The sequence below is a fragment of the Catharus ustulatus genome, chromosome 18 (assembly GCF_009819885.2).
Source record: "Catharus ustulatus isolate bCatUst1 chromosome 18, bCatUst1.pri.v2, whole genome shotgun sequence".
NCBI lineage: Eukaryota > Metazoa > Chordata > Aves > Passeriformes > Turdidae > Catharus > Catharus ustulatus.
This window is the reverse complement of record NC_046238.1, coordinates 1,540,824-1,565,894: the sequence shown is the minus strand read 5'-3', so window position 1 is coordinate 1,565,894 and position 25,071 is coordinate 1,540,824. Positions and strand designations below refer to the sequence as shown.

Sequence of the window (25,071 nt, the reverse complement as noted above, 5' to 3'; positions counted from 1 at the left end):
GCCAGCAAAATTTATGGTTTCTGAAGGAGCAGTATATTTTTAAGCTTCTTGTATTCCCACACTTCACAGCCCAGATTAGCAGATTGTTGACAGCTCCATGATATATTTGCTGTCACCTGGCTGGAGTCCGAAGCAAGTGATAAATTTTTGGTTTGAATGAGCTCGTGTGACATGCAGTGACAGATATATTTTTTGTTACTACAAGTATGTAGCGTGTCCTGTGCTTGGGGACTTTGGTGCTATTCTTGCTGTGGTCGTGGAGTGATTTGCTTGCTTTCCTTGTGCTTCTGTTTCACCATCCAAGGAAAGGTGGGGAAAATGACACATTCCTCATTTGCTGTGATGGCTCCTTCCTCTTCTGCCCTGCTGTAGCCTGACACAGCTCGGATCATCTCCTTTGGGCTCAGCAGAGCCCATCTGCTGGCAGCAGGGAGCAAGTGCTCTGTGGAAGAGAACCCAGCATTTCCAGCTGCTGTTGCTGCATTTCACGTGTCTTGGATATAAGTCACAGGAATTTACATGCAAAATGTTTTTGAAGTGATACTACGATATTCTGGGAAGCTACACCTCCCAAAATACACATTCAAGACAGGAGAAGGGGCAGCAGGAGTCAGTTTTGTTTTCATGTGACTGAACACATTTGATTGAACAGATTCTGCTTGTGAGTAGAACCTTAGTGCTGTATATTGGTGAGCTCTATGTGGATGAAGTTTCAGGGCAGAACAGCAAACAAAAAAATGGGAATATGCATAATTAAAATGCCTACTTTAAACTTCATGTCATATTCTTAACACTCAGTTGGTGCTAAGGAGCTCAGCTTTCCTAGACAGTTTTCCTGAGGTTTTAAACCTGGATACTTCCAGAGAGCAAAGGATTTGGTGCCAACAATCCCTCACATTATAGGGCCTGTGCCATTTTTACATTCCTTGGGGTGAAGGGTACAATAACTAATGGATTACAGGGATTAATATAGTTTCTTTTAAGTGTAAGTTAAATATTTTTGAAACAAAAGAATGATCCAGGTCCATAAACCCAGTTTACTTTGAAACAGATGGTAGAGACTGAGAGAGATCAAGAGACAGGGAAGCTGCATCTTTCCATATTAAGGAAATGTTTTCCTTTTGTACTGGCAGAGCAAGGGATTAAACTTGGGCAAAAAACTGAGGGTTGTGTCTACTCATCAATACCTTGAGAGGAGCCACATGTGGAGCTGCCATTGCCTGGATTAGAGGGCAGATGAGGATCCATGTCCAGCCCAGGAACATCTCTGCTCTGGCTCTGAGTGTGCCCCTGTGCCAGCTCTGTGCTGCTTGCTCCCTCCCCAGCTCCCCACACGTGCTCCTCCAGCAAGGGTGGAGACACTGAAGCATCTCCAAAACTCTGATGTGCTTAGACATCAAAACTGGAAGGTGCACCTCTCATGTGATTGCCTGCCTTAGGGGGAGAGCATATGCACAGCAAATGGACACTTACATAACCCTATTAGCTTCTGCTGGCTGCTTTCAACTGTTGGTTTGCCACAGGGAGCTGGAGGAGAAGAATTAGGTAATATAAATAGAAAGATGACATCCTCCAAAAGAGTGCCATTCAGCACATATTGCTGGCTGGCCTCATGGTTCAGAGCTGATAAGCAAATTTGGCCTGAATCCTGTTGCAGCATTTGATGATGGCACCAGCAGAGCAGAATTGGCAATATCAGCAGAGGTGGACGCTGTGGATGTGATCCCTGCCCGCAGCGTTCGCTGCAGGAGCTGCTCTCTGTGGCAGAAACCTGGGGCCAAATTAATTGTGATTAATTTTGATTACAGACCATTCCCTTTGAAGTGACTCTCGAGATGAATTTGTCCCATGCGTGCTTTAAAGGGCAAGTTGCTCACAAGTGCTTCTGCTAATGCATCCTCCAGGTTTATTTCAGATATCCCTTTTTTTCTCTTTCAGCAATTGGTTCCTGGTGCAAATACAGACACTTTGCATTAATTCCCTGCAGGGCTTCTATGCCATATTTTTAGGCTTTTGAGTGGCATTGTGGAAAACATGAAAGCATTATGGTAATGATCAAGGCCAATTCTTGTGTTCTTTATTCAAATATCAGCTAGGGGAAAAAAACCTGTGATGCTTAATCATGCAAAAATCCTCCTAAGAGCTCATTTAAGAGAGGGCTTGAGTGGGGACCTCAAGATTTGGCCCCTAGTGCATGATGGATTTTAACAACAGCGAGGTAGTGATTAGGTGGAAGAATGTAAGTACAAGTGGTTGGAGTGCTGGCATGAAAAAAGAGTGAAGAGTATTGTCCGTTCAACACCACAAGGAGCAGTTGCATATTATTGTATTTAATGAAAAGGAAAGTACAATGAATGCACTTTACAGTGAATTCCTCCCACCGTTCTTTTCATTTGTTTGGGAATATTCTGTGGGACTGACTGAAGGCTTTTTCTGCTCTAGCAGGAGCCTCTCAGCTGCCTAATGGCAGTGCAGAAAGTGTGGCACAGCACCTTTCCTCACTTATTTACTGATCAAAAGGAGTGTTTACACAAAGCTGTGCTTTGCCCCCACTTTTAGCAAAGGCTCTCCTTGGGGTCTTCTGAAAGCTCTCCTAACGGGAAGCATTTCTCACTATGAACAAGCAGCCAAATGTATTTGAAATGGAAAATTTCTGATTGAAATGGGCATCTCAGAGCTTCCAGCTGCTGGCAACCGTATGGCAAAACAATTGCAGCGTTTGCAATCTCTGCAGAAGCTGCTTATCTAACAGTCAGGACAACTTGAAATATTTATTTGGAACTGGTTGGTTTCAGGCATTGGACAGCACTGCTTTTTCTCCCTCTTTGCCTAATTAAAACAGGGTCATGAGTGCTCAAGGTAGGTCACTTCAGATCTCTGCAAAGAGAGGAATTTGGAAATGCTCAGGGTCCCTTGGAAGTTGTATTTTGAAGACTTTTCTAAACAAATGTGAAGATTTTGAGGAGGGATCAGGATCAGAGCAAAACTCCCCAGATGTTTTTCCATTCCTAGGTAGAGATTGAGGGGCAGGAAGCTCTGAGGGGCACTGGCCATGGGCTCAGACTTGAATTGAGTTGGTTTTCTGTCATCTTTCCCTTTTTCAGCTGAGGTAGATGCTGACCTCCAGCTCTGTGTTCTCTGCTCACACCTGAGCTCTGGTATTTGAATTTGGGGGACCTTCTGTGGGTTCCCCTCAATTGGTCTCTCATTCTTCTCCCACAGCTTGTTCATGAGTCTCCAGCAAAGCTTTTTCTGACTCCACACCTGTGAAACTCAGAACTCTGGAGAAAAAGTTTTGTGCAGGCACTGGGTGGCTGCAGCAGCTGCCATGCCATGGGCTGATGGAAACTGGAAAAAGAGGGGCTGTCCATCTCTGAGTCCCAGAAAGTTCTGTACATAGGTGCAGCAAGTGCAGAAAGTCCTCTGCCAACTAGGAAATGTGATTTTGAAATTTCTCCTTACAAGTCCTTCTGACAGCTGTTCCTATTAGGAACTCAATCAGCACAGCATTGTGAATTCAGTCAAGTTTTCCCTTGACATGCTATAAATGTATTAAGTGATGAAATGTCATAGAATCAAAGCAAATTTGCACTTATTCCAGAAAGAAATCTGAATATGTAACTGTTGGAGTGGTGATGGGGTAAGCAGAGATTTGCATTCCTTTTGCTCCATGATGGAAGTTTTGAACAGTTGGGTTGACCTCCCAGTTACTGTAGTGGCAATCCTGCTGTAGCCAAACTGTTTCTCATTTCTCACCATTTTTGATCAAGTTTGAATCCAAGTGTTTGTGTGGTTGGTTCTGGTTTGCAGCTGCATGATTGGCATTAGTGAGGGTTCTGACTGCCTTGTACCTCTGCAGAATTCTCTTCCTGAGCTGCAGGAAGTGATCAGGGATGAAAAGGGAGACCTCTGGAAATCTCTATTGTTTAAACAAACTGCCTCTTGTCTTGAGTCACCTTGAGCAAAGCAGCTTTCCAGTGAACAAAGGGGAAATCTGCTCTGCACGTTTTGGGTTTTGATTACGACTGGAAGCTGCTAATCTGCCTGATGTAGAAATGGGCACCTCTGAAGAAGCTGCAGCCCAAAATTAATTCCAGCAAATGCATTCACTCTTTGAAGAAATCCTGCTGCAGGTGTTGGATTCTGGAAGGGCTGCAGCTGTTGGGACACTCAAAGATATTGAGGGCTCTCCTTGCTTTGTTCCAAACCTGCACACTTTGAGATTTTTCTTGTGTGAGCCAAAGAAAACTTCCATGCTTGGAGTAATCCTAAAATTTGGCTTTATAACCTAAATGGAGCTGATTTTGTGACATCACTAGAGGGTGGTTGAGCTGAGTTGGGCCCAGGGTTGTCTCCTTTTGGGGGATTTTTTCTCCCTTGTTCTCCCTCCTCTTCCACAGTGGATAATGCATTTGGAGCTCTCCAATGCCATTTCCATAATGTTGTGATTCATCACTAATTAAACTGCTTTAAATCCATTGTTTGTTTACTTTTCATAAAAGTCTCCAGCTTTAAACCCCACTTTTCAACTTTTATTTCATTGAATTTATACTGGTCTTGGGAAAAAAAAAAATCCTGTGCACTTTGCCTTTTAGAATCTGCTTCATTATCCATTATATTTCAATACTTATTTATTGCAATGAAGGAATACAAATGTTGAAGCATTCTGCAGGAAGTCAAATGAACTGCCAGCAGTAAATAGCATTTTTGATCAATTTATTCATTTTTCTTTCTGTTTGCAAATTGCTTGTAAATATGCCTCCATTTGTGCAACTTTGGAATTATTCTGCGAAGAGATTACTTGAGTTGTCTCAGGGTAGGCAGAATTTCATCTGATCAGCTGTAACTCAGTGTTATTTATTTTTTAGAGTAACCCTCCTGTTCATGCAGTGCTTTGGCAGCAGGGCTCTCCTGATGCATTGCCTTGCACACTTTCTCTAGATCAACTTGTAACTAATTTGTAGGAGTTAAATAAACACCAATGACTGTGCTGTTTTATTCCCAGCTTTGATGCATTCCCAGCCCTTTGTCCTTGTGTTTATTTTAGTATTCAAGCTCTTGGTCTGCATTCAGCTTGCAATTAGTTTTTCCCCCAGTATTTCCTAGCAATTCTTAATGGGTATGACCTGCCCTATCCATTTATTAGCCAGCTCTTTATAAAAAATCTTTATCATAACACTCTCTGAAACATCTACAACCCACAAAATCCTCAAAACTCCTCTGCTATAAATTTCCAATCAAATTTCTTTGCTCCACAGAGCAGAGCTGACTCGTGCACGAGTTCTTAAGGTGGGCATAATTGTTCCTTGTGAAACATTTAATGAAAATAAAATCTAAAATCAATGGTCATCTGCTGAAACAGCATCTGCCCAGGAATTTTACATTTGAGTTCCTGGTACTTCATGACTGGCATCTTTGTCTGGTGGTCCTGGGGAATTCAGGGGGTCTCAGAATATTTCCTCCCCTTATGCAATGCCCTGCCTGGCTAGGGAAAAGTAGTCTTACATCAAGTGTCATGTTCAGCATAAATTGAGAATGTGGAGGAGGCTGCACTTTTAAACCTGTGGCAGGGAATCACATTAAATTCAATGTAATTACATTGTTCTAGAAATGTGATTATGTGTTTCAACTACCAGCCTCCCACTAAATTACTTCAGATCAGTCTCAATCTGTGGAATGAAATCTGCCTGATTTAGATGTAAAAAATGCAATAAATATGAGGAAATGCATTTTGCATTTATATTTTATGCTCACCTGTGACTGCTTATTACATTCTCCAGATCCAGCCTTTCCCCATCTCACCTGCTGCGTGCAGGGAAATTAAACCCTGAGTGTGCTTAATACCAAGATTTAGTCTTTGCAGCACCATGTGTATGACATTGGCTACTTAATTTCACATAAAGCTGCAGAGAGATCTTAACTGCAGGAATTTTCAGTGAAGAAAGGTGTTCCCCAAGTGAAAATAAGATAAAATGTTCCCAGGACTAAGCCAAAACTTGAATGTAATGATAACTTCTGAGGTTTCACTGTTCCAAAAAGCAGAAAAGATGGATAATATTGGTATTTCTGGTAGATGAGCTTGAGATTGCAGCTTGCAGACCCACTTTTGAAACCCACTGCTAGTCTGGTGGGCAGAGTGTTAAAACTGAGAATAGTTGTGCCTGGAGTGAATTGAGGACGATGTCTTGACAGTGAAGATTCAAGTCAGGAAGGCAGGATGGGGTGCTCTCAACTCACTGAAAATAAAAAGATGTCAGCCCTTTATTCAGTGATTTTCTGAATGGTGCCCTTGTAATTTGAGCTCCTCATCAGATCATTTATAGCCCAGATATCAGATTAGGAAGCAATCTCAGCCCATAACACACTGTCTTCACTTTTAATGCCCACAAGTTATTGACATTGGTAATTGAGAATAATTTGTACCAGCAGTGACTGGGAAGACACTGTCCCTTAATGCCTCAGCACTTGGCTCTAGGGTAAATTCTGACCCAGTGACAATGATTGCTGGAGGAAAAAAATCACAACCACAATCAGGCAGGCATCAACAAACATCACCCATGCAGAAGCTGCTCTGAAAGGTGAGCTCCAACTCGGTGCTAAAGCTGCAATTGGAAAACAATTGTGACTTGTAGGTGCAAAATTGTCCATAAAGATACAGGGCAGATTGCTTTGCTTTTGCTTCTTCATCCCATGGATCTTTGTCGGTGACTTTTTGAAAGGGGAGAGCTTGATTTATGAATAAATCTTCTCCAGCTGTCTCTAACTTAAGTAGAAGATTATTTTAAGCCTCCCTCCCTCCCCACCTCCATTCCATACTCAGTGAATGTGTCTTCCCCTTTGGTCTTTGAATATCTCAGCAGTGCAGTCAAAAGCACCGTGGACACAAAGGTTCTGCAGCTGTAGAAACCACTCAGATGTTCCCTGGAGATGAAGTGGGGAGGAGCATAATTAATCTTTCTGTCTCTTTCAAGATGTTTTAAGATCAGAAAAGGTCATTTTGTGAGAAGAGCTGGGGAGGAGCTCAGGGGGAAGAGGTTTGTCTTCAGGAATGAATGCCCTGGTCTCCAGGACTGGGCTCCTCAAACACGTCAGTGCCTGCTGGAGGAGAACAAGGAACATTTCTTCCATCTTGGTGCATTTTAGAAACCATTCCAAGTACAATTAAGGTCCCCTCCCTCCACCCCCCAAATTGTTATGGATATTCATGGGTATGGGATGAGTGATATTATTTAATGAAAAACACTATATTTTTGTTTTGCACTGCTATATCAGATTTTTCATGTCCTGAGAAATACATTTTTATATTAGGATCAACAAGAGGGCTGGCCTGCTGAGGGCCCTGTCCAGCCCTGCCACCAATGGAGAGCAGAGCTGTCCTGCCTGTCCCCAGCTGAGAGGAAATCTGCTCCTCTGGACACCCTGGGAGCTGGAGACTCCCCAGGGACAATTCTCCCTCGCAGGCACAGGGAGGAAGAGCCAGGCAGACACTTGTTTTACACATCCCCTTGGAGCAGGAGAGGAGCTGCTGCTGTTTTCCTGCTCAAGCATAACAAGCCATAATTAGTTTAGCCCTGGGTTATTGGTCCTTGCTGCAGCAGCTCAGGAGATGTGTGTGTGCTCCTGCTCCTCCTAGTTAAGGATTCTGGTGTAAAACCACGCTGGCATCGTCCTCGCTCCTCTCACAGCCGCTTTCTGACCGGCCCCAGATTTACAAGCAGATGTTAAACATCCTTAACACATCAAGATGGTTTTGCCCCCAGATGCCAAGCTGTGAGAGCATCACACGGCACCACGGAGCTGAGAGCACAGCGTGCTGCCCCTTGTTAGCACGACTTACCAGCTGATTGCCTTTATGGAAGCTTTGGAATCCCCCCCAAGCACAGCAGATTCCCTCGCTGAATTAGATTGTCTTTCTGTGCTTAGAGCCTGTGTAGCAGAGCCATTTCAGCATTCACATCCTCTAAACAAGGCTCATTAATCAAGAATTCATGACTAACAGAACCCTGGTTAGGGACTAGTAGAATTGGGAAAGCAGAACAGGAATGGGAAGTGCTTGATGCTCAGTTGGATGGAATGTCTCACTGGGAGAGTTTTTCTGTGAAAATCACTGAATGTCTATAATGGATTGAGGCTAGATTTGGAGGTGCCCCACAACCCCCTTCAGTGGGAAAGCCTGGTTTTGGAGTGTTACTGCAAACACAGTGTTTGCTGAAAGTTTAAGAGGTTCCTTGGTATCTAGCACCTAGCTAGGCCTGTGTAGTCTTCATCAAACATGAATTGTTCCTCCTCCTCCTTTTTTGATTGTGACCTTAGGCAGAGAGGGTTTTTCATCTGGTGTCTGAGGATGTGTAAGAAGCTTGAATGAAAAAGACTGGTCAAGAAAACAGACCATCTAAAATCAAAGCTGTGAGAGTGGCTCGTTCATATCCTCAAAAGTTGGGCTTTGCTTTTTGTCCTGCAGAAGTTCTCCAGGGCAATGCTGAATGTTGGAGCCACCTCTGCTTCTGCTTGTAAATTCTTACAGGAATTCTCAAAGCACCTTTTTTCAGTCCTTCCCCCTTGGCAGTCTCCTGAATGAATGTTGTTTGCCCCAAAGTAGAGCAGCAGCTCCTTTGCCAAGGCTGCTGGACTGAGCTGTGCTGGAGGATCAGGTCCTGCAGGGCAGTGCTGAGTCTGCAGGTGGAACCAAAACAGAGAAGTCCTGGTGGCAATGGTGAAGGAAACATGCTAAAAGATAAAGGAGGTTTTGGGATGGTGTTAGGAAGGAAAGGGAAAGCTACAGAGGGAATGGTCTCATCCCTCTGCTGGTTCAGGAAGTGAATGAATCCCTAATCCTGGAATACTCTTCTGAGCACAGACACAAATGGGAGCTCATTGCTCTGCCACTGAAGCCTCATTTTTGGTTCTGGCCTCTTTGTCCTGTTGTGTCCCCAACTTTTTATTACATGCACAGTGCCAGGACTTAGGTCTTTGTTAGAGATTAATGATCTGGAAATGGATTTGGCCTCCTGAAATCTGCAAATGTAAAAAGAAGTCAGAAGCCCCGTGTGCAGCTGCCTGTCACCCTGCTTCCTGCTGTGCCAGACCTGCCTGTCCATGCTGGATCATGCTGGAATCCATCCTGGAGCCAGCTGCTGTCTCTGACTGATCTTCAGCCCTGTGAACACCAGAGTTTAATTTAAAAATTGCTCTAAGGATTAAAGAATCCTTCCCCAGTCCTGCTGGTCCAGGGTGAGTAATTTCATTTGACAGGCAAGTAAAATGCCATAAGTTTCTTGCATTACCATCAATCACTCTGGTAAATGGCAAGTAATTTCTGGGTGGTGGCTGGTAAATTTTCCTGACAGCTTGGCAAGGCTGGATGAGCTTTCTGAGCTGTGACAGCACTGTCAGCAACACACTTTGGAGGGCTGAATCCTCCTGAACTCTTTGCCCATCTTTGGCTCTGGGCTGCTGGGCTCTGTCTGTCAGGCATCAGCTTGCAGAATGAGATTTTGGCCAGATCTGAAGAGCAAAAGCTGGGACTTGGAGCTTCAGGGCATCCAGAGGCAAAAAACTGTCTGTTCATGTTCACAGCTGGAAACATTGCAGGCAGATCCAGGCAGACAGGGCTTGGCACCATCCATCTGTGGGGCTTTCCCTGGAATTTATTGCAGTGGGTTATGGAATTTATTGCAGCCTCTCTGCACAGCTGGGCTCAGACTGGAGGCAAAGCCTGGGACTTGCAAAATCCCTGCCAGTTCCAAAGGGGCATTCAGAGTCATTGGTGGAGGCTCAGTGAACCTGCAGAGTGTTCAAGAAGCTCCTGAGAGGCAGCACCTGAAGGAACCAAACTGGGCTGGCAAAGATAAAAGCTGCTGGCACTGTGGCCAAAGGGCTACCTGAGCACCACAGTGAAGGGCTGACTCCTGATCCTGGAAAATTGTCTGCAGGTTAGGGAAAAAAAAAATCTTATAGTGAAGAAAGGAGAATGGAGGAGAAAAAGGCAGGGTGAAAAAAGTCTTTGATGTTTTATCCCAGCTGGAGGGCTGTTCTCATCAGAACTGGCTCGTTATTAGCCTGCTCAGTGGTCATTGGTGCCTGGAGTACAAACCACATAATCATAATGCTCACTAAAGTTTTCACTACCAGCAGAAAAATGCTTTTCTGCTGTAATATATGGTGCCACCTTTTCAAGAAAAGTACTGGCCTGAGCTATGCTGGAAATTGAATTCTATCTTGTGGAAAGGGAGATTATTTCCTGAGGTTTCCTTATTCACCGTCCTAGCACATTCTGCTCAAGGTAAAGGTGCACTCCAGGATGATTGATTGGCAAGCGTGAGAGGACTGCTGTTCCATGTGACAGGGAAATAAAGAAGGATATTTTTATTTTTTGACAGTGAAGGGGAAATGGCATTACTAGCAATATTCAGCTATGTACTCTGCAGCCCCAGTTAGCTCTGCATATTTTATGGCATCCATTTTCTTTCTTCGATTAAACAACATAAAACCCCATAAAATACTCCAATAAAAACAACAACTACTAGTTCAGGCAAAGTTCTTGTGGCCTTTTTAATTCTGGGAGGATTTTCATTGCTGTGTTGTTGTTTTTTTTTTCACTTCCCTCTAACTCCATCCCTTGTGCTCAGGTCAGAGTCTCCTTGCCACAGCCTGGTGGAGGTCCTGGGGAACCTGTCCTGTGCTGCTTTTCAATTGAGAGTGTGAGCAAGGAGAGATCCCTCCAAAACCACTCCATGCTGTTCAACAACTGCTGCATGTGCCAAGGCTTGGGATGAGTTCAGTGGAATTAGAAGTGTATACAGTTTTCAAAGATCTGCTCTTTGGAATGATTATTTTTAATTTATTTTTCTGCTGGTGCAGCTCAGGGCAGCCCAGGAAGGTTCTTTTGGCCCTAAGTTGTATCTGTTGATGTCTGGTAAAAGAGAATAAATTATAATAAGATATTATTGTATTTCATAAACTTTCAAAAGGAAATGTCTGAGACTCCAGAGCAAATTCAGCTGCAGTGATGGAGCATTTTAAATGCTGTAAACCCAGTGTTGACCAGGGCAATGCCATGGAGCTCGTTATCTCCTTTTGCAAGGAGAGGGATGGAAAGTTTTTATTTTGTTGTTGTTCAGTTGCTTCCAGAATCTGTGACCTTCAGAGCTTTTTTTTTTTTTTTTTTAAATTTATAGAGACAGAAAAATGACCCTTTTATAACAATTCTTTGTCTCCCAGGAGGCCTGAACTCTGTTCAGGCTGCAAATGTTTTTGCAGTGCTGATTTCTGAAAGGAACCTTTCAATAAAAAGAAACCTGTAAGCAGCTTTGTCTTTGCAGGAGGAAACTTCTGCCTTACTTTGATTTTTTCATTATGGTTTCCAAAGCTGTGCTTCTGCATGATTGCAAGAATTCCAAGTTCAAATCCTGTGAACTCCTTCAGGCTGGTAATGCATATTCTCCCTTTAAACTTCTAGGTTTTAAGGAAAGTTTCATTTCTTGGAGCATTGCATTGGTTCAAGGTAAAGGACATGGTCTGAGCATTTCAGATCTTTCAGAGAAAGGTTGAAGAGAATGAAGGGGCTTTGATTTTTGTTCTGTAGCTGTGCTACAGAAAACCACTCCAGCTTTTCACCTCTCTGCAGAGAAGCACAAATTAGCAATTTAGCACAAATTGTTGTGTTGCAGGGGAGAGGGCACAGAGTTCAGTCCTGGAGATGTCTGGGGGCACTCCCAGCTCTTGGAATAACAATCCACACATCAAATCCACAGAGCACAGCTCAGTGAGCTCCTCAGACACACTGGGGAAAGGAAAACATCTCTGCTCTTCCAGGGCAGGCTTGTGCACCCTCAGGGGAAGGATGTGAGGAGCTGTTTGTACTACAAGCATCATTTAGGCTTGGGAAAAAAATCTGATTTACAGCAGGAATGGTTAATTCATGTTGGATGCTTTGAGTGTGTAAAGTGTCCAATGAGATCTAGGAACTGGGTATTTATTTGCAAATTCTGGGCAATTTTTCCTGCCCTCCAGGCAGGACAGAGGATCTGCTCCCCTTCCATGTCAGCAGGATTCTCTGGAGCTGGGCTAGCAGGGTGCCAGGGTTGGCAACCCAAACATCAGCCCTGTCCCACTGCTGGCACCAGCTCCTGAGCACTCAGGGGCTTTCACCCACACTTGCTTATATTTTGATTAAAGCCATTTGTATGTCAAAGGCACAGCAATCTTTTCAGGTGGACTCCAATAAATTGTGACTTTTAGCACTATTAAGAAAATGCTAATAATTTTTAGAGAACTTCTTGACCTGCAGTTTGAAGTACCACTGGAAAATCACAGGAATATATTGAAATTCAGCATCTGTACAATTTTTAGGCATGCCAGTACATGGTGTCTCCATAGAAATAGTGGGAATTTTTTCTCCTTGCATGAATTTCCAAGCAAAGGTGAGTAAACATCCTTATTTTGAAGTTGCCCAGAGAGTTAAATGGTTAATAGCATGTCTTGAGTCAATAGATTTGGACCTGATGTCTCCTGTCTCAGTGCCTGGCAACCCTTTTTCTCCCAGAGGGACAAAATTCCAGTGTTGACATATTTCAAAGAAAGCAGTCCTCACTGTGGGAGACGGCGTTTTCATCTCGTGTTACATAAAACCCTCAGAACCTCGCAGGTTTCCATAGCAGTGTTGGAAATCCATATCAAACAGGGCTGCTTTGTGACAGGAATAAATAAGAATAAAAATTAATAGCTTTAATTTCAAGCCAATTAGGATGCCTTTCTGCTGTTTTTCTAAGCTATACTTGCTTACCTGGGAGAGAGAGCAGATTGAAAAATGGAGTTTCTGCTGAAATGTGAAGGTGAAATCTTAAAATGTCTTCTCTCCTTTAAAAAAATGACAAAACTTGGGAGTTTTCCTTTGGATATGGAAATATAACATGATGCTTGACTGCTTTGAAGCTGAACACATCCTCTTGGCTGATTTTATGAGCATAGTCTTATGCCTAGAAAATGTTTCTCAGACACCTTCCCTTTCAAAAAGCTCCTAAGGAGGGGTGACACCTCTTCTTCTGACCTTGCTTCACAGATGTCAAATTTAACATCTCAGTGTTTAACAAGCACTTTAAAATTCATCAATCTGGTCATCCAGAGCAGCTGAGGAACTCTCCTAAAATGCTGAGACATTCTTAGGAAAAAGGGGGTCTAGAGAGAAGCTCCTGCATTTTTTTTTTTTTTTTTTAATAGAAGTTACATGCACAGTTTGGAGAAAAGAAGGAGGAAGAATTTTTGGTAAAATACTCCCTCCATCATCATATCCTGTTTTTCATCCTGCCTTATTTTTATCATGCTTCTGTAAAAGCTTCCTCAAAATCATAAGCCATCATACTCAAGGGGTGGTTGTGTTAATTTGTCTTCCCTAATAGTTAATTTATCACATGGAAAGCGCCTTACTGTCAGAATCCAAATTAAAATCCTGTTTACTCTTTTCATTATTCAAAATCCAATATGCTAGTGAGCTGGATGTTTTACATAATTTGAAACATTTGATGGGCTGGAAAAAAAAAAAAAAGAAGAGGTTGATAGCTTCACCTTTTGGGTAGAAGAGTGGTAATTGTATCACTAAATCTTCAGCATTGATCCTCTCCATGATTTCAAAGGGTTTTCTGTTCTCTCACTCATTGGGTTTTTTCCTGTCAGCCACCACTGCTGCTGAGCAGATTTGCCCTGTGCTGGTCCCTGAACCTGTTTGCTGTGCTGTGTCCAACCCAGAGCTTGGGTATTTGCTGCCTTTCCTCCTTGGGTATGTGCTGGACTGAGATTTTCTGATGTGTGACAGTAAGAGCTGCTCTCAGACAAGCTGCAGCCCCAAAAGCTTGGCAGGGTTAAGCACAGCAGCTACAAAAGGTGGTTTAAAAATAACTGGTGCAGGGAGGGAGTGAGGTGTGCCACAGGGAGTGAGGTGTGCCACAGGGAGGGGGTGAGGTGTGCCACAGGGAGGGAAAGGCACATCTGGGGTGTAAAGGTGGGAGATGCTCAGGTGGGGAGGCACAGGAAGGGCACTGGGGCTGGCACAGCTCTGATCTGCAATGGGGATGGCACAGCTGTGACCCTGAGTGGGGATGGCACAGCTGTGACCCTGAGTGGGGATGGCACAGCTGTGACCCTGCAATGGGGCTGGCACAGCTCTGATCTACAATGGGACTGGCACAGCTCTGATCTACAATGGGACTGGCACAGCTCTGACCCTGCAATGGGGCTGGCACAGCTGTGACCCTGCAGTGGGATTGGCACAGCTCTGATCCTGCACTGGGGCTGGCACAGCTCTGATTTGCAGTGGGGCTGGCACAGCTCTGATCTACAATGGGACTGGCACAGCTCTGATCTACAATGGGGCTGGCACAGCTGTGACCCTGCAGTGGTGCTGGCACAGCTGCAATGGGGATGGCACAGCTGTGACCCTGCAGTGGGGCTGGCACAGCTCTGATCTGCAGTGGGGCTGGCACAGCTGTGACCCTGCACTGGGGCTGGCACAGCTCTGATCTACAATGGGGCTGGCACAGCTCTGACCCTGCAGTGGGGCTGGCACAGCTGTGACTCTGCAGTAGGGATGGCACAGCTGTGACCCTGCAGTAGGGATGGCACAGCTGCAATGGGGATGGCACAGCTGTGACCCTGCAGTGGGGCTGGCACAGCTCTGATCTACAATGGGACTGGCACAGCTCTGACCCTGCAGTGGGGCTGGCACAGCTGTGACCCTGCAGTGGGGATGGCACAGCTGCAGTGGGGCTGGCACAGCTGTGACCCTGCACTGGGGTTGGCACAGCTCTGACCCTGAGTGGGGCTGGCACAGCTCTGATCTACAATGGGGATGTGTTTGGGGCACATGCCCAGCACTGCCAGGTCTTGTTTTGGGAACACTTTTGAGGCAGTTCTGCACTGAGGGGTCAGTCACTGCAGCAGTTTTAGCATGGATGAAATTCAGAGGTCAAATCCAAGTAACACTCCAGCTGGTTGTGGAAGTTGCTGCCTTTAACCCCAAGGGCCAACCTGGGGGTTTTGTCCCACCACTGTTTCACTGGCAGCCCCTCCTGGCACTGGCTTTTCCCAGGGCCAGGCTGAGCTTTTGTCCTGCTGGTATTTTCATCCAAACCCTTTCACCTGGGGTTTCCTTTAGCTTTCCTCACAGTTGCTGTGTCCAAATTGCCATCTGCTCACCCTTTACTTACCCCTCTCCATGGGGGTGTGTAGGCTGCTTGTTTCACTTTGCTATAAAGCAGAATATTCTTTGTGTTCCTATTCTAGTGACCTTTCAGAGAGAGCTCGGGTCTTTGCAGGATCTCTGTGTATTTTGAAGTATATTTTATGTGCTTGGAAAAATGACTTTGCTTATAGTGACATTAATATGGAATTGCAGAAGCAAACACAGCTGGCCCAGTGCTGCTATTTTAAGGAGAATTTGATGGGGAAGTAATTTGAACATAAATCTGTGACAGGTCTTTTAAAATATGAAAGAACAAAGAAGTAAAGTTCTTAGGAAAATATTTTGAAAAATAAACACTTGCTTAGCCTGTGAAGATTTAGGAGCTGATCCCTTGAGCTGCTGTAAATTCCACGAGAGGTGAGGCAGTGCAGGGTTCCTGATTCACTCCCCAAGCCCACAGCAGCAGGAAGGGCAATGCCAGGGGCTGTTATCAGTGCTGATACCAGCAGAACTGCCTGGGGCAGGGTGGAGATACCAAAACACTCCTTGGCAGATGTGGGCTGAACTCCTGGTTGTGCCATGTGTTTTTTGGGTGACTTTACACCACCTTGTGTTTTTGGATTAAGAATTTTGTGCAGGAGGCTCAGGAGGGCAGAGGGGAGGGATGGGGGCTCTGCTGGGGGAGCTGCTCTGCTCCAACTCTGCTCCAACTGCATTCCCCACGAGGTTTTGCACCCACACCCTCTCAGGGATGAACTCCTGGCTGCCTGTGCCTCCCTCCCACCTGCCAGGAGTGCTCTGGGCGTGGGAATTGTGAATCCCACACCTGCTGCTGTCTCCCAGCAGCTCCCTCTCCTGCCTCCAGCTGGGCAGGAATCCTTGGATCCCTTCCTTTACACAGGCACTGCCCATCTCACCCACAGCCAAAGTCCCCAGATGTTGTGTCTGAGTTCAGTGATGATTCTAATTTCTAATGCTTGGTTTAATGTATCCTAAAACACATGTATTTTAACTAGAAACTCCCCAGGGACCTTGTTCAGAACTAATTGCTTGCTGTTTGTGCAATTCTTCAAATGTGGTAAATGCTCTGTGAGGGTTTGGGATTGCTCAGCTCTGCTCTGGTTTGGTCTGAAAGATGGGGAGGGGTGTCCAGCTTGGATCAATCCCCTTCTGGCTCTGCACAGACAGGAGAATTTTGGGCAAGCTGACTAAACTGGGTACAGCTTGGATTTCCTGTAGGGAAAGGATAATGGCTTTATTTTAAATTGGGCTAAAAATGCGTGTGGCAGGGCTGGCTACAGAAATGGTTGGAAGTTACAAATGAAATTTATCATAACTGTTATTATCAGTACGTCACTGGGAGTGAATTTAGCTCAGATCATGCTTTCCCCCATAATGGAGTGGGGAGGGGATAAGAGGATTTCTAAAATAGCTCTGAAAAAGTCGTTTTTCTCATCATTTTGAGCATTTCCCATCTGCTGTGAGCACATCTCTGTTTTATTTCCTAAATATCTTTTCCTTCTATTTCTGTTCTAAAGTTCCTTTTGCCAAGACTTTACCTCCCAGCTCCCACTGGCAGGATTGGGGCTGGAGGGGTGTGACAAGCAAGGATTTACCTTTCAGATTTTGTACTTAATTGATTGTGGAACTCCCCACACCAAGTTCCCAGTGCTTAAATCCCTCCTGCACCTCTCAGTTTCTTCCCAGCCCTGCTGATTCCTCATCCCTTCTTTCCTTGTGCTGTGAGAACTGAGAGAAGAGGTTTAGACTGGCTCAATTCTCAGGATCAAATGCACATTTTGGGCTGGGATTGCATTTTTAAAGAGTTTCAGTGCTCCAGGTTGGCAGGGTGGGAATGCTGCTCCATCACCTTTGTATTCTGCAGTAAATGGGGGACACATTGTCCAGGGGAAAGTCCTGCCAGATGAGTCCCAAACCTGCATGGCAGCTCCTCTCTGTGGCTCTGGGGCTGCAGGAGGGGGCTGTGCTCACTCTGGAGCAGGTTTGGCTCCTCTGCATCCCCTGCAGATCTCACAGGGACAGGGGCAGCACAGGCAGGGCTGGAGGGGTCACATTCCCACCCCAAATCAACAGCCCCTGCTGCAGGGGGGTTTCTGCCCAGCTCCCCTCTCACATCCCTGCTGGCTGCATTTTCAAATGCCATGGGCACTGCAATGTTTTAAAGGTGAGCTTTTAACAGGACACTTTTCTGTCTGACCAAAGCAAGAATTCCATGGAATGAAATGTTGGTTTTGCCAAATTTCCAATTGGCTGTCATGTTTTGTTCCTCTTTTCCTTATTTGACCTCTCATTTCAAAATTGTCTTTATAAAAAAAGTAGTTAAGTCATCTTAGTGGACCCTTCTTGGGTCCAATGAAATACTTCAGCAGCTCCTTCCCACAGTTTCATGCACGGAGATGGAAGAATTTATGTCAGCTGGCAAATTTAAAGGACATTAGATTTTTTTCTCAGGCAATTCCATTTATCCTTACAGCTCCCTCTGAGTTGGCAGGGCAACACTTTCCAGTATTTTATACGTGGGGAGGGGAGGTAGAAGAAAACTAAATGATCCACCCAAGTTCTAATTGAAGCCTGGCACAGAGCAGGGCCCACACGTGCCATTCACCATCCTTTCCCCACTCATGTCAGCTCTGGGAGGAATTTCTTACTCTTTTCTGAAGCCTCAGTCCCCAACACTTACAATGATTTTTGTGCCTGTGGAGTTTGGGGGAAGATTTAAAGCTATGAATCACTTATCTGAGGAACAGTAGGCTCAAACCTCCCATATGTAGGCTGGATGCATTTGAATTTCTTGACTTTTCCTAAGTGAGAAGCTGAACGTAGTTTCTTCCTTCTTTCAACCTTCCTGGCTCTACTGATATCCAAAAATGCAAAATGACATCTTGTCTCAGCCCACCAGAGCAGATGCAATGCAAGGGATTAGGCTGGAATTTTTCCTAAAATGCAGCACTCTGAGACACTTCTGGGGAAGGGCTGGGGAGCAGCGAGCGCTGCTCACTTTGAGCTCACAGAGAGGGAGGGGGGCACAGCAGGGGCAGGGGGGAATCAATAACCAGGAAAATTCTGTTACAGAGAATATTTTTCATCAGACTGGTGATGCCAGGCGTGGATTTAACCCACCAAGTCAGTAAAGCCTCACAGGCAATAATGAGGATATGATAAAAGCAGGGTGAATTAATTCCTCCTCAGGGGAAAAGACCACCCATGGAGTGGTGAACTCACTTTGATCCGAGCCCACAGACCCAGCCAGGGCTTCCAGGAAGTTTTTAATGGTGTGACATGAGCACCAAGTGGCCATGAGGCATGGGGCAAACCAGCACAATTGGCTGTTAAATAAAGCTGCAGGTCCCAGCAGTGCTGTTCCATTCCACCATCGAACTAAAAGGTCCCTCTTGGCTTTGCTTTTAATTAATTAAGTCACAGTAGTGGTGAGCGTGGCGCTGCTGCAGTTTCTCTCTGCCTAATTGTTCTCCAGGCATATTTGCAGCACTCCTGTTGTAATCCCAGGCTTGTTTCAGGAGTCAAGCTGCACAAATGAAGTTCCTGCTATTAAAAGCAATTTGTTTCCTATTCCTTGGCAATCTGTTCCTAACGCTGAGCCTCGCTGGAGCATGGACTTTTTATTTTTGGCAAGTTTTATTTTTTTTTAAGCCAAAAAGCAGTGACATTTACCAGCTACCACACTGCTCTCAGACTCTAGCCATGCTCAGGAAATCAAAGTTTTCCACGTCAGCATCATATTATTTTCAGCAGCAGCAGTGTGATGTGCAGTTTGATAGATCCTGGTGCAATGACATAATTATTTTCCTCCCTCAGTCTAGGATAACTTACTCCTTTTCTGCATTATGGTCTTTGAGCTATGAAACCCATATTTTTTTTTCCATGCAGACGGCCCTAATATTAGAAGATACCTCCCTCCCCAAAGTTTGCAGGCAGGAGGAAGTGTTTTATATCACATTGCTCTTATTCCCCATCCCAAACTGCAGGACAGACACAGCAAGTTAAATCCATTTATGCTTCGTCACATCTGTGCCACAGAAGCAGAAACCATTCTTATTCTCTCCACATTGCTCAAGCTGAAGTTGACTGGCTTTGCACATAATGAAACTTATACCTCTTTAAAATGATTGGATGTGTTTTATGTTTTTAAAGTGGTTGCAGCCTGTGATTGATGGGAGAGGGAGAATTTCCTTTCACCCCCATTCCCCTCGCTGGCTCTACCTGGAGATTGTGGCTAAGGCAATGCTTGTGGTTCCCCCACAGGATCAGGACGGGCCCAGGAGTGAAGATCTCGGACATCAGGGTGAGCGATGCTGACCAGTGGGGGGTGCAGGAGGAGACAGACAGCGCCAGGAGCACGGCCACGCTCACCTGTGTGCACAACGACCCCGGCGCCCAGGACAGGTGAGCCCCGCTGCCCAGCTCTGCTGGAGCTCCCTCAGCAGCCATTCCATCCCTCCAGCATCCCTCCCTGCAAAAGGGTCAGCTGTTATCTGTCTCTGGTAGGTGTTTTACCAGGACCTGAGTGCTGATATCAATCAGCAAACTCTCAGCAGCTCACATGAGAACAACCAGAGCCCTTTACACGACACAATCCACAAGAATTTTATTTCATGTGAAGGGAGGTCGAGCAGGATCCCCAGAGACAGAGGGCAGACACTCATATTTATAGGTTCAAGCAGGATTGAAACTACAACCAATAGCAAGTTAACAAAGGGCAGCATCCAATCTAAGTCAAAAGTTCCAAAGGTGAACTGACCAATTACACAAACTAATTTCTAGCCAACTATCTTCCAAATTGATAGGAGAGTGACCAAATTCTTAAGGAGTTCAGCTCAACCTTGCTATCTGGGAGACCTTCTCTATTAAATTAAATGCCAGAGGCCCAGGGTAGATGGTTTTGGGGGAATTGTATCATCCACAGAAAAGCTGTAGGTGATCTGAGCTGAGAGCTTTTTGCTCTTCTGTTTCACTTCTGAGCTTTTGGGAGTAAATGATTGAATTAAACTGAAGGCAGCACCCCAGCCCTAGCTCACATCTGCTTTTCATGACCCATCAGGGCAGCAGAATTCCTGTTGCCAAAGAGCCAAAAGAAAAAGTGAACTAAAACAGAGAAATATGGGGAACAATTGAAAGCAATACAGAACAATACAACCTTCTTTATCTGGAAGCTGTGAAAGGAACAGCCATTCACTGTTATTTATTAATGCTGCAAACACCTCAGAGTGTCTCTGAACTCTTGGAATGCTCCCATCAACTGGATCAAAAGTAATGAGAGATTTACATTGTTAGTCAGAATTATGGATTTTACAAAACAAGCAATTTCTCTCCAGTATCCAGCAGTTACTCTAAAGTACACCATGCATAAATCTAGCTAGAAATTGTATAATAATTAGGGAGTCACAATTCTTTATGTCAAAATTTTTATTTGCAGGTCTTTTGCATCCATCTTTTTTTCCTGAAAACTCCTGTAAGGGAGGAAAATGGTTGCTGGTAATTGCTTAGACCTAGGAAGGTTATTGTCAGAGGTTTGGAGTACAAAGAGACTTTCTACTCTGTTTAGTTTTTGAAGCTGTATTGGAGGAACAAATGAATCCCATCCAGCCTTGGGTACCTGCCATAGAAGTGTTGAGGGGAACAATATTTAATGTGGAAAGATATTTAATATTTAATGCGAAGATATTTAATTACTTTTTAGCAACAGGCACTGCTGAGGAGAGTGCACCAGGAGGGGAAAGTGCCTGGGTGTCTCCAGAGGCAGAGTGGAGGAGGCTGAGGGGGATGCAGACATTGGGTGGGATGCAGACACAGTGGGATGCAGACATTGGGTGGGATGCAGACATTGGATGGGATGCAGACATTGGTGGGATGCAGACATTGGTGGGATGCAGACATTGGTGGGATGCAGACATTGAGTGGGATGCAGACATTGGGTGGGATGCAGACACAGTGGGATGCAGACATTGGGTGGGATGCAGACATTGGGTGGGATGCAGACATTGGGTGGGATACAGACACAGTGGGATGCAGACATTGGGTGGGATGCAGACACAGTGGGATGCAGACATTGGGTGGGATGCAGACATTGGTGGGATGCAGACACAGTGGGATGCAGACATTGGTGGGATGCAGACATTGAGGGATGCAGACATTGGTGGGATGCAGACATTGGTGGGATGCAGACACAGTGGGATGCAGACACAGTGGGATGCAGACACAGTGGGATGCAGACATTGGTGGGATGCAGACATTGGTGGGATGCAGACACAGTGGGATGCAGACACAGTGGGATGCAGACACAGTGGGATGCAGACATTGGGTGGGATGCAGACATTGGGTGGGATGCAGACACAGTGGGATGCAGACATTGAGGGATGCAGACATTGGGTGGGATGCAGACACAGAGGGATGCAGACATTGGGTGGGATGCAGACATTGGTGGGATGCAGACACAGTGGGATGCAGACATTGGTGGGATGCAGACATTGGGTGGGATGCAGACATTGGTGGGATGCAGACACTGAGGGATGCAGACATTGGGTGGGATGCAGACACAGTGGGATGCAGAGTGGGATGCAGACAGAGTGGGGGATGCAGACATTGGGTGGGATGCAGACATTTTCCTGATGAATCTGTGGAGTCAGGGGAGGTGATTCCCCTCTCACAGTCTCTGCAGAACCTCATGGTGTGAGTTCCAGACAAGCCTTTCCCTTCATTAGCTGTTCCATGCATTTGTTCCCCAATTAAAGATTAAAAAAAAAAGGATAGGAAATAAAAGAAAAAATGAAACTAGAGAAGATAGGTAAAAAACGAAAGAAAACAGAAGAAGGGGAGGAGAGAGAAGACCCCTCTTGTTTCCTAAGCACATTTGTAGTTATAATTCTGCAGGAACTTGCAGCCACGTTCCATGGTGATTTTCTGGGGTTTCATGGGCTCATAACTCAGAGCTCTGCCCCCTGCATTTGGCACTTTGTCTCCAAGCTGCTGTCTCTTGGCAAGGTGTCCCAAAAGGTGTCCTCAGCTCCCTGCTGAGGCCAGGGAGTCCCTCTGGGCTGGGAGCTCAGGCACAGGAGCTTTGTGCCTGTCCTGAGCTGGGAGGTGACACTGTGGCTCCAGCAGGGCTCAGCTCCAGGGCTCTTGGGGGTGTGATCCCTTAGGATTGCAGCTTTTACATTTCCATTTATCTGTAATCCTGCAGTTCTTTAGTGTGTAACTCTGAACTCCACACACAGTGCCACTGCTGCTCTCCCATTCTGGGCAGACACAACAATTCTGGGAGTCAAGGACACCAGAGATGGAAACAAAAGTGATTGGGGGGAGCAAACTTGGGGTAAATTCCTTCATTAGCTGAAGCTGTAATTGGGAGATCAAACCCCAATATGTGCATGGCCCAAACTTATAAAAGTTGAAAACCTGTGACCCATTGATCTACTTTGGGTGTAACCCCTGGGGAGCTTTGTCTGCCCCAAATGTACCTGAAGGCCCTCAATAAATAGAACTGCTTGTTATTCCCCTAATTCTGTTTTTAGGTAGTCCCAAGAGGCAGCAGGTCTGCTTGGGCAGGGTCTACTCCCTGTGATCCCCATCAGGTTCTTCCCTCTCCCAGCCATGACCTCTGCTCCCTTTGGAGCAAGGTGCAAAGCCATCAGTGTGAAAGTGAAATACTGAGGTTAAAAGGGAGACTGAGGTCATCTAATGTTACTGAAATCAAAATGAAGGAACTGTTCGTAAAGTTGGACCAAAAAAAAAAAAAAAATAGCCTGAACACTGAAACTTATTGCCTTGTATGTGGTTTCACTAATCCATGAAATTATACCTGTCACAGTAACTTAGTTTTTTATTAAAACTGAGTTTTGCTTTGTCTTGAACTGTTAAATTGCACAAAAGCAATGCATCTCAAGTTAATTAATACTTTGACCCTTTCCTTTATGAGATTAGTTTAATATTTTTGGATTAATTAAAGTATGCAAATAGAAAGTGCTGAAAGATCACTTCCAGATTTGCAAATATTGTAGTGCTTAGAGTAAATATTTAACTTTGATCATTCCTTTAATTTGTCTTTTTGGTCATAATGGCAGCTCTCCTGTTTCTTTTGAAGGATGTCAAGTGTTTTTGTATAAGTTCTGCTGTTTCATTTCAACTATTGGAGACCTGACCTTGCTTCTATTCAGGTCAACATGACAAAATTGTCACTAGGGCTGGTTCACATGTTCCTCATTTTAGCAGCCAAGGAGCTTCATTAAAGTTTGTGTCTGTTGTGGCAGAGCAGTTCTCAGTGCACAGAATCCACCTCGGGGGAGATGATTTTTTCTCCCTTGGAATGAATTTCACTTCTGCTGACTCTCCCAGCTGGTGGAGGAGCAGTGGCTGAGCCAGGGCTGAGCCTCTGGGCTGAGCTCAGCTTATTTCTGGGTGAGCTTTGGTGGGTTTGAGCCTCCCTCAGGTCCTGTGGGGGATGGAAAGCCCTGTCAGCCCTGGCACAGCTCTGGGGACACCAATAAACCCCTGTGGGACCCGTGCCCTCCTGCTGCCCTCCACCCCAGGCAGCTCTGCTTGGCTCTTGGGCTGAGCTTTGCCAGTGCTGGGCTCTGATAAGAGCCCCTGGGAGCCAGAGCCAGGAGCAGAGCAGTGCCCATGGGCTGTGACATGTGCTAATCCTGCCTGCATCCCTTCCAGCCCCTCTTATCAGCTGGAGCATTTTCAAATTTGCTTACTTTCCTAATCTTTCTCCCTCTCCCCTCTGCAGTGTTGCTGCTCTCGTGGAGGTTTTCATCTTCTTTTCTCACATTTCCCTGCGCAAATTGAGTGTCCATTAAAATGCTTTAAATTAAGACCTTTCCTCCTTTCATGCAGAGTGCATCGTTGCCTTTTTTGTGCATTACTTAAAAAAATTTCCTTATCACAATGTTTCAGGCAGTTTACATTATATTCTATTAAAAATCCATTTTGTCCAAGGTTGTCACAATTCATAGATTAAAGCCTTGCAGAGTGTGTTTTGTCAGGAATACATTCACAAATTCACCTCTTTAGTCGCCCCATAAGCTTGTATTTAAAACCTCTTTTTGATAATGCAGTTGAACAAAGAGCATAAAAAGAAGAGATTTATTTTAAATATACCCACACCAGTATATATGCCCACATCTTTTCTGGTCTGTGTGGAGCCTTGCTTTGCCCTTTTCCTATCTCAAAGGACCTTTTGGAGTGAGGAGATTGGTTCTTGCCATCTGCATCTCTTCTCCCTCGAGCTCTCTCCTTGGGGCAGAACTCTGAGAATCTCATTTTGGTGGGGATAGTTGAAGCAGCAGTGTTTTTGGCTCAAAAAACCAGTTTATCCTTCAAGCACAAATAGTTTTGTTCTGGGGCTGCAGCTGGGACCCAGCACTTCCATTCCTTGGGAAAAGATCTGTGTGGATTTGTGCTTTGAGAGCTGGTAAGAAGTCAGGGCTGGTGGGCTCTGCTGGAAATCAGGTGTTTTCTCTTTTTCTCTTGTCTGTGCACAACAGCTGGGATCTTACCCAGTGCTGTCAGAGCTCAATTAGTGCAAAAAATGCCTTTGAAATACACAGCCAAATTTTGGGAGTCTACCAGACACGAGTCCTTGGTGGTTTCCTGCAAACAGACCTCACTTTGTAAAGACCATGCAGGTTTTTTTTCCACTGCTTTCCCAAAAGATGGATGGAGCCTTGCAATTCTCCTGTCCTTTACTCCTGAGAGTTCTCTGGAAGCATTTCAGGAACATGCCACAAATTATCCTGCAGTGGGACCAGGGCAAGAAGGCTTCAAAAAATGCCCTGAGAGCCTGGAGCAAGCTGGAAGCTGAGGTACCCCATGAGTCAGGGCTGTGTCCTGAGGAACAGGATTTCAGGAGCTTTGCC

The 25,071-nt window shown here is 45.2% G+C and overlaps 1 protein-coding gene across 1 annotated transcript in view; it reads left to right on the top strand.

The window, feature by feature from the left end:
• TMEM132B (transmembrane protein 132B) overlaps window positions 1-25,071 on the top strand; it is a 213,749-nt gene that overhangs the window by 79,197 nt on the left and 109,481 nt on the right. The window contains exon 3 of the mRNA XM_033075772.1: window positions 19,460-19,600. Within this exon, the coding sequence (XP_032931663.1) occupies window positions 19,460-19,600 (141 nt within the window). The remainder of the gene's footprint in view (window positions 1-19,459; window positions 19,601-25,071) is intronic.